This window comes from Oncorhynchus tshawytscha, linkage group LG25, assembly GCF_018296145.1.
Source record: "Oncorhynchus tshawytscha isolate Ot180627B linkage group LG25, Otsh_v2.0, whole genome shotgun sequence".
Lineage (NCBI taxonomy): Eukaryota > Metazoa > Chordata > Actinopteri > Salmoniformes > Salmonidae > Oncorhynchus > Oncorhynchus tshawytscha.
The window spans coordinates 14,197,248-14,207,066 of NC_056453.1; the positions used below are offsets into that span (position 1 = coordinate 14,197,248).

A 9,819-nucleotide genomic window follows, 5' to 3' on the forward strand; every position below is an offset into this window, starting at 1 on the left:
TTCATCAGGACACAATTAGTAGAGACATGCAGAGGAGATGGAATTGGAGCATGCCTTCATTTGAAGCGGGAGGACTGTGAGGATTCCATTAACAAGCATTGGGACAAGCCACATTACTCAGGGTAATTTTGATCCTGAGTAAACATTCCCCTCACATCTACTAGGGCAATAACTTGAACAGCTCCATGAATGAGGTCTAGGTAAAGTATGGTGGGTGGACCCCAATGCTGACCGTTAAATTGAACAAAGTCTTCTAAAAGATTTGTCTCTATTCAGATCATTAGAATCTTTTCCATTACCAGATGTTCGCCGAGGTTCTGACCGACTGTGTTTAAGTTGAATGCATTTAGTAAGAGTACTAAATCCACAGTTGGTGCGGAACTGTACTCTGTTTTGAAATGGTACTCTGACGAGATTAGCTTCCGCCCTGCCCATGTCTGAAATCTTTAAACGGCATCAACAATGGGCTTGCTCCATTTTCATGAGAAACCAGAAAGCCTCTTTATGGATGCGTCAGATAGTGGTATTGCATTCTCCCCTGTGCAGACAGGCCCTGTGTGTGTGTGTGTGTCTGTGTTTGTCCGTCCGCGCGTGAGTGTGTGTATGTGCACCCGTGCATGTGTGTGTGCGCCCGTGTATTTGTGCGATGCCGCAGCAGATTGTCCGGCCATACCGAGGTCCACATTTACATGGGCCTAATCTGGGCCAGATGTTCCAGGATGACACAGAAAATGATAAAAGGACCCATACCCTGGGAAAGTCATGTGACCTTGTGACTGGCGCTGTCATATTCCCCCATCGTCAGCCTGTTGTGCAGCTAATTAGATGAACATTTGCTTGTTAGTATAACTACAGCACGGGGAATATAGGTGGGGTCATTTTTAATTCTGTTGTTTTAACAGCTTTGGTCACTGGGACGTTAGGCATACAGCTGTGCTTGTAGTTGTTTGTACTGTGCAACATGTTAAGATGGCTTGTGCTCAAGGACTATTTCTGTGTTCGTTAGCCTCACACATTTTTATCTCTTTGCCTCTCTGCCCCTGTTTTACTTTATGGGTATTTTGTTTGCAATTATTTCCAAATATATTCTACTGACCCCGCTGTAAGTCATTGTTCAGATTCAGAAACGGCTGTCGAACAACCAGTCCATTTGTCCTACATACATAGGTTAAGTTTAACTAAAGTTTATCTACCCACATTTCAGCTCTGCGCTCCAAGAATCGCCTCAGTCATGTATTTTTTAGGACCGTCCAGAGACGACCGCCAGGTTAGCTGACTTGCTGCTTCTCTTAGGACTCACTGTTGGCCTAGATTAAAATAGTTATTTTTCTGTTCAACGTGTTCTAGTGGAAATATGTATTCGAATCCACAGCGTTGACCTCTGACCTGTGTATGCTCCATACTCTGGGGCCCTAAATAACTAAAGCGCGGCCAAGCTAGCGCTTCAGAGGCCAATAAACAACAGATGTTTCAGATTGGAAACAAAGAGAGATTTGCTTTGAAAAAACAACTCAAACCCTTATAAATAAACTAAGGAGAGAACATCTCTTCTCCCATATGCAATATGGACGTTAGTTTAGTTATTTAGTTGCGCCCAAGCTTACAGGGTGAATGCATGTGGTCTGGTAGGCGGTAGCTATCTTGCCTCAGTAGACTGAATGCTTGCTCGTTAATTATACTGTGAGCACACAAACATCATTAGATATGATACTCCAGTTTTGATATGAATGATATGTCCCTTTTTTCAATAATGCATGAATGTTACTGCCGTAAACCTGCTTGGATCCAATCCTTTAAGAAAATGTAATCCATGTCATTTAATGTCTCATTGTTGAATGTCTCAATGTTGAGAGCTCAGTGGGAAGATTCCTAATGAGCAGTCCCAAGCACCTCACAGTGGTATCCATTGTAAGCATACTGACTGTTAGATTCAGATTCCTAGACTTCGGGGTGCAGTCCCATCACCTCACAGTGGTATCCATTGTAAGCATACTGTAGGTTCTGTAGGTATCCAGGCTCGGCTAACTGATGCCGGCCTGGTAACAGGCTTAGACTCCCTGACATTGTCCCTCTGTTTCCCTATGCGACAGTGCTAGAGGAGATTCCGCGGCAGCAGCTTGGGGCGGTAAGCTACTCGTTGGCGCTATGCGCTGGGCCTCTTCTACAAAGGCCCAGGCTCACTTCGACGTCCCCTGGGCCGCCAAGTACGTCTCCAATAATCCCTGCATTCGCTTCATCGCCATCGACGATCAAAAGCGCAATTTAGGTCAGTGCCGCCATTCTCTTTCTCTGTGTGCGTTTGTCTGTCTGTCTCTTTATTTTCCACTCTCTTTTTCTGTCTGTCTCTTTATTTCCACTCTTTTTCTGTCTGTCTCTTTATTTCCACTCTTTTTCTGTCTGTCTCTTTATTTCCACTCTCTTTTTCTGTCTGTCTCTTTATTTCCACTCTCTTTTTCTGTCTGTCTCTTTATTTCCACTCTCTTTTTCTGTCTGTCTCTTTATTTCCACTCTCTTTTTCTGTCTGTCTCTTTATTTCCACTCTTTTTCTGTCTGTCTCTTTATTTCCACTCTCTTTTTCTGTCTGTCTCTTTATTTCCACTCTCTTTTTCTGTCTGTCTCTTTATTTCCACTCTCTTTTTCTGTCTGTCTCTTTATTTCCACTCTCTTTTTCTGTCTGTCTCTTTATTTCCACTCTCTTTTTCTGTCTGTCTCTTTATTTCCACTCTCTTTTTCTGTCTGTCTCTTTATTTCCACTCTCTTTTGTCTGTCTGTCTCTTTATTTCCACTCTCTTTTTCTGTCTGTCTCGTTATTTCCACTCTCTTTTTCTGTCTGTCTCTTTATTTCCACTCTATTTTTCTGTTTCCTTTTCTGCATCTCTGTCTCACCCCCCCTCCTCCCTCTTTCTTGACTTTCAAGCTGCATTTGGTGTGTAAATGTAAGTGTTTAAGTTCTTATGTTTCCATTCAACCTCACATCATTCTCTTATTTGACGGCGCTGCCGTGCTGTTGAGAGCCTCCGTAGACCTTAGTGTTTGATTGGCTCTGTGAGTGCTGGGCTAGCCTTGTCCATTGGTAGTCCGACTTCATTGCTGATTTGAACGCAGAAGGGAGGTGAAGCACATACTGAGCAGGAGAGCACACACAGCACAACACCCTAAGATCAGACCTCTACACACACCAGCCTTCATTATCAGCTCTGCTAGAAAACCACTGCCTCTCGGCTTCTATGAGAAGGAACAACATCTTATATCAGACTTGGAGGGGTGTATGTGTGTTTCACAGAGAGACAAATATGTGCGTGTGTGCTTCAGTGAAAAACAATAAGTGCCTTTCTCTGTGTGTGTGTGTGTGTGTGTGTGTGTGTGTGTGTGTGTGTGCACGCGCACAAGCGCATGTTTGCACGTCACTTGTGTATGTGTGAGAAAGAGTGCGAGAGAAACTGAGAGCGATAGATACTCTTTTGAAAGTGTTCACGCACCTGTCACCTCTCATCCACTCCAGTGTTCAGAAGGCAACATCCTAATTAGAGGAGCTGGTAAATGTTTCATTCTACAAGTCTCCTCTGCCCCGGTGCTGCTACTGCGCTCCTCCTCTCGCCCTCCCCCGCTACGCTTTAATCTTATTGTTCCTTTGTGTAATGTGTTTTGCTTGTAGCTCAAGTAAGCAGGGGGTAGTAGGGTGCAAGCACAGATGATTTCTGACTGGCCCTTTGAAAGGCCTAGGAATGCAGAGAGCAGGAGAGGCGCTGTAAGAATAGCTGTGGAGCGTCTCTCCAACTCTCTCTGGTCTAAAACAGGGAGCTTGCTGTGACCAGGGGAACAGGTGTCAGGTCACAGAGCACACAGGACAGGACAATGGCCCTCCTGCATCACCAAGATTGGACGGCCCCCTGAGGAAGATTTAGGAGTGAACAGCTTCATGTTCCGAGTTTCATCTGTACTCCGATTGGAATGAAATATGTGAGTTAGCAACTCGTTCAAATTGCACAACGCATCATTTGGTGCCAACTTGCTCTGAGTGGTGCCTGTCTACCTAGTGAACTTAGTAACCTGTGTGGGTTTTTTTTCTTACTTCTCCTTCAGAAGCCGAGTTTGTGCCAGTCTCTAGCCTACCTGCCTACCTTGCTACCATCATACACACTGTTTCCCCACCTCTTTCTGTCTTATCTCTTTATATTCAACTTTCCTCCTACTTCTCTCATCTTTGTTTGCCTTCCTCCTCTTTCTTTCTCTCCCTCTCTCATTTTGTCTCTCTGGCAGGCCCTATGGGAGAGGACTATGTCAAAAAACTGGTTAGGGTGGCTATCTAAGCAATGAGCCAAACCAGAATGGCCCTTTGGACAGAAGTTGGACAGACCCCAGGGAATGGGTGCTGTAGCCTGTCTTTGTGCTATAGTCACTGTCACCAAACTGAAGTCTCCCTGTCCCTACACTGTCCACACAGTGACCATCCCTAGTTCCCTACAAGGGAATTCAGCATCTCCAGCTTGGCTCCGAACAAAACAACCGTCTGTGTTTGATGTGTGTGCACTCCCTCACGCAATGTTGTCCCGTCTGCCGCTTTTAAAAAACAAGCCAAACTGGAGGAAATGATTGACCTCGTAGTAACTCTGTTTCCCGCTCCAGCAGGTCAATTGCGGGACATGTTTATTGGCGGCAGTAAACCATTATTCTCCACAATCAGTTTAAATATGGTTTTAAGACGATGTCATTAGAGAGATAACTTCATGACGTACGGCCTCGATAAATCAATGCAAAACATCCTGTATGGTTGAGAGCTGTCTGTCTGTCTGTCTGTCTGTCATTAGAAACAGGATCTCACCGTGTCCACTCCCCGCATGATGTCACCGCCACACAACCGGATCCTCAGCGGACAGGGCTCCAAGCCTTTCTGTTGTGTGTACAGTTACCAAACACTCAACATACAGTGCATTCGGAAAGTATTCAGGCCCCGTGACTTTTTCCACATTTTGTTATGTTACAGCCTTATTCTAAAATTGATTAAATAAAATCCTCATCAATCTACACACAATACCCCATAATGACAAAGCGATATTAGATATTTTTGCATATGTATAAAACAAAATAAAAACAGAAATAAGTATTCAGACCCTTTGCTATGAGACTCGAAATTGAGCTCATGTGCATCCTGTTTCCATTGATCATCCATGAGATGTTTCTACAATTTGATTGGAGTCCACCTGTGGTAAACTCAATAGATTGGACATGATTTGGAAGGGCACACACCTGTTTCTCAAACTAGGCACTCTAAGGTACTTGCCCTATTGCTCAGTTGTGCACCGGGGCCTCCCACTCCTCTTTCTATTCTGGTTAGACCCAGTTTGCGCTGTTCTGTGAAGGGAGTAGTACACAGCGTTGTACCAGATCTTCAATTTCTTGGCAATTTCTTGCATGGAATATCCTTCATTTCCCAGAACAAGAATAGACTGACAAGTTTCAGAAGAAAGTAATTGTTTCTAGCTATTTTGAGCCTGTAATCGAACCCACAAATGCTGATGCTCCAGATACTCAACTAGTCTAAAAAAGGACAGTTGTATTGCTTCTTTAATCAAAACAAAAGTTTTCAGCTGTGCTAACATAATTGCAAATGGGTTTTCTAATGAACAATTAGCCTTAGGAGTGATGGTTGCTGATAATGGGCCTCTGTACTCCTATGTAGATATTCCATAACAAATCTGCAGTTTCCAGCTACACTAGTAATTTACAACATTAACAATGTCTACACTGTATTTTTGATCAATTTGATCTTATTTTAATGGACAAAAAAATATACTTTTCTTTCAAAAACAAGGACATTTCTAAGTGACCCCAAACTTTTGAACGATAGTGTATATTTCATAGTGTTTACTGTTCAACTGAATGATTGCGCATTCACTGACTTAGATGTCGATTCTGATGAAAGTCAGTATGGCCAAAACATAAATGTCTTAAAAAACAAATTGAATAAAAAATTCAATTCAAAAACCAGAATTTTACCACAACTTTCCTGCTTTGTGAATTGTGAACTGAACTGTGTTCTTAGCTTTGCCGTATTCCTGTGTGTCCCTGTGCTGTGCAAAGTCTGCAGAGTGCAGTCCGTCTATGGTGGTATGGTTCTGAACTGTGCTGTATGTGCTTGCCTGTGCAGAATTCCCAGAGTGTGGTCCCTCCATGGTGGTCCACATCAGTGTTCCATTTGGTGTCAAACACCTGGAGGAGGCCAAGGAGCAGGTGGAGCCTATCATCCTGGTGAAGCTGAACAAGCTGCTGCCTGGCTTGCCACAGCCCGACAGCATCAAGTGCCAGAAGTGGAGATACTCACAGGTGAGAGGGGTTACTCAGACAGGAGTTTTACTGTATTACTTCATCGAGTGAGGAGAGATAATACCAGGAGTTTTACTGTATTACTTCATCGAGTGAGGAGAGATAATACCAGGAGTTTTACTGTATTACTTCATCGAGTGAGGAGAGATAATACCAGGAGTTTTACTGTATTACTTCATCGAGTGAGGAGAGATAAGACCAGGATTTTTACTGTATTACTTCATCGAGTGTTTTATTTCATTCACTCATTGAGAGAAGAGGAAGAGTTTTTTTTCTTCTTCATAGAAACTTTAAGAGATAATAACTGTTGCTACTTCACAGTCCTGTCAAGATACATGGAAAGAAGGTCAGAGGGTTAGACTCGGTTCAGTAAAACTCATCGTCTGTGTAAAGAACGTTGATGAGTGACATGCTGTGTCGATCAGGATCACGCCGTACTAAACTTAAACGTATTACGTTTTTCTGCTTCTGTATACCACATGAGTGTAGTGTACGGAGACTGCTTGGACATGGTGTTCCTTTTTCAAGTAGCTCCAATGTCCTGTTTACTGTGATGTTTCCCTGGATCTCTATGTTCCTCTTGGACCAGATACTGTGACTTTATTTACATTATTTATGTCCAGCAAGAATATGTCCTCCAAGGGCTCTCGTAGCTGTTCATCACTCTTCTGTAGTGATTGAAGTACACACTCGGCGATTGCATCACTCAATCTCTTAAATGTGCTCTCTCTCTCTCTCTCTCTCTCTCTTTCTCTCTCTCTCTCTCTCTCTCTCTCTCTCTCTGTCTCTCTCTTTCTCTCTCTCTCTCTCTCTCTCTCTCTCTCTCTCTCTCTCTCTCTCTCTCTCTCTCTCTCTCTCTCTCTCTCTCTCTCTCTCTCTCTCTCTCTCTGTCTCTCTCTCTCTCTCTCTCTCTCTCTCTCTCTCTCTCTCTCTCTTTCTCTCTCTCTCTTTCTCTCTCTCTCTCTCTCTCTCTCTCTCTCTCTTCTCTCTCTCTCTCTGTCTCTCTCTCTCTCTCTCTCTCTCTCTCTCTCTCTCTCTCTCTCTCTCTCTCTCTCTCTCTCTCTCTCTCTCTCTCTCTCTCTCTTTCTCTTCTCTCTCCAACACACACCCACACACGTTCTGCGAAGCGAGGCTGGGCTGGGCTGGGGGTCAGAGGCCACAGAACATCTGTGTGGGAGGCCACATCACTGGGAGTGCCAGAGCATGGGCCAAGGCCCACTGGAACTGGATGGGCCATGATAGAACACACACACACACACGCACATTTGTACTATAACACACACACACAAGCACATTTGTATTATAATATAGACACACACACATTCATAATGGAATGCGCAGACACACACACATATGCACACTCACTCATACTGTACACACATCAGCTCCCTGTCAAATGCACTAGCAGTCATTCTAACAAAGACCATTGTGACAGAGAGACACAAATGCATGATTGAACAGTTATATCAGTTTAACTGTTGCTAAAATATAGGATATAGGTTGCTTGCTCTTTAGATTACTTCTCTCTTGAAGTAGACGTATTCTCAGCTGCCGAATTCTCTTGCTTTCCTTGCGATAAAACGTGTTTATATTGGGGCGTTTATCTTAAGGTCCCAAACCCTCCTCCTTGGCGCTCCGTGCTCTTTGCCATGGGAAGTCAGCCTCACACTGTATATGGAGACGGCAGGGCCCAGGGCCACTTTATCAACGTACCACTAGAGTGAACCAAACAATTTGTCCATGGCCACATTTCAACAAAAATGCTTATCATCAATTGATTTACATGGTGATGACCTTTTCAAGGATGCATGAGCAAACAAACAATTATGTTTTTGGGGAGGAGTGGGGATGGAGGGAGGTGGAGGGTGGGGGTTATGATAGCAGCACATAGTAGCCTATAACGATGCCTATTAAAAGCCCCAGCAGGAAATGGATACTATTTCCTTACCCTTAGCGGTGCAGGGCAGCGTACCTCGATGTTTATCCATCTGCTGCCTCTCCTCTTAGTACAGGCCTCTGACAGAAGCTACGACACGTACACCGGCTTGTGTGTTTACACTCCCAAGTCATTAACACACTGAACTCTCAGCATTCAGGATTTAAACATGAGGAAGACAATTGGCCGCTAGGCTGATTTGATATCTGCCTGTCTGGCCAAAGGCGGTGCATTTTATGGCTTGATCTGTGGTATCCCACCACGTTCATCCAGAGGTAACTTGAGCACAGACAGTTTTTTGGATTGCAGGATAACTGTAGCACAAACAAATCATTGTCTCAATACACATTCTACTGTAGCTGTGGAAATAGATACATCTGTGGCCATGACAACAATTTGGCTTCAGTAGTGTAGTATACAATCAATGCGTAATTTATCAGTGAAGGACAGTGAGCTGCCGATTCCACTCAATAGCTCAGCAGCAGCATGAAGGTCTAATCAGCCCTCTCTATTGGGTCTAGTGACCGTTAGGGCCACTCCACCTGCTTCTCTATGGCCCTTCTCTCTCTCTCTCTCTCTCTACCCCCCTCTCTTTCTCTACCCCACCACCCCCTCTCTCTTTCTCAACTAATTAGGTGACGAGCTCGGTGGCCGACTGCCCAGGGCAGATGACGCCGCTGTCCCAGCCTCTGTTGGTGTGTGGGGGCGACGGCTTCACACATTCCAATTTCGACGGCTGTATCGAGTCTGCCCTGAAGGTGTTTGACGTTCTGAAGTCCTCTCTCTGATGCCTTAAGGGGTGGTAGGGGGGGGGTGGGTGTATAGTGTGGTTGCCTCTATGTGTACAGTATGCTAGCCCAGAGAGGGGGGTACTGCCATTGATCCATTACCCTATCCCCCCCCACCCCATCATGGATGAAATCTGTCAAATAGAAGAGTTGAACTGTCCACTGAAGTACTTGATATGTTTTTTTAACATGTTGATGCTATGCTGTGTTCACTTGTGGTTAGATGTGGAACCGGTGTGTATATGACCCACTAATACAACAAGGTGGACCATGATTCCGTTCCAATTAAGTACTTTACTGAGAGTAAATATGGTGTTGTTACTCAGGATTTCTCTGTAAACATCTGATTTTGGTTCAGATTGAATAAAAAAGTTGAAAACTATATCTCCCCTTTGTGTCTGTAACTCCACTTTCTTTTTACTCAGAAAGATGGCAGGTGGTATGGGAACCAATCAGCACAGAGCTCAGAGCAAAGTCGTACAAAATGGATGTGGGTAGTCAAAAAGCAATTAGAAAGTAATCAAGATCCCTTAATGACTTCTAAATACATTAGGCAAAGTAGGCACACTATGTTCTGTTTGACTAACACCATACCTCACCCACCATTGATGTAGCCAGAGGACTCTGGGTATGACTGCCTGGTATGGCTAACACCATACCTCACCCACCATTGATGTAGCCAGAGGACTCTGGGTATGACTGCCTGGTATGGCTAACACAAGGTCTGCCCTGTGCTCATGAAGGTCAAGTGTCCAGTGAGAGCCCTGTGGC

At 44.3% G+C, this 9,819-nt stretch overlaps 1 protein-coding gene across 1 annotated transcript in view; it reads left to right on the forward strand.

Annotated features, from left to right (window-relative positions):
• Positions 1-9,430, forward strand: part of LOC112224276 (renalase) — a 60,086-nt gene extending 50,656 nt beyond the window's left edge. The window contains 5 exon segments of the mRNA XM_042305960.1: positions 2,091-2,140; positions 2,142-2,165; positions 2,167-2,266; positions 6,149-6,324; positions 8,896-9,430. Of these exon segments, the coding sequence (XP_042161894.1) occupies positions 2,091-2,140; positions 2,142-2,165; positions 2,167-2,266; positions 6,149-6,324; positions 8,896-9,048 (503 nt within the window). The 3' untranslated portion in view covers positions 9,049-9,430.
• The last annotated feature ends 389 nt before the right edge of the window (positions 9,431-9,819 follow it).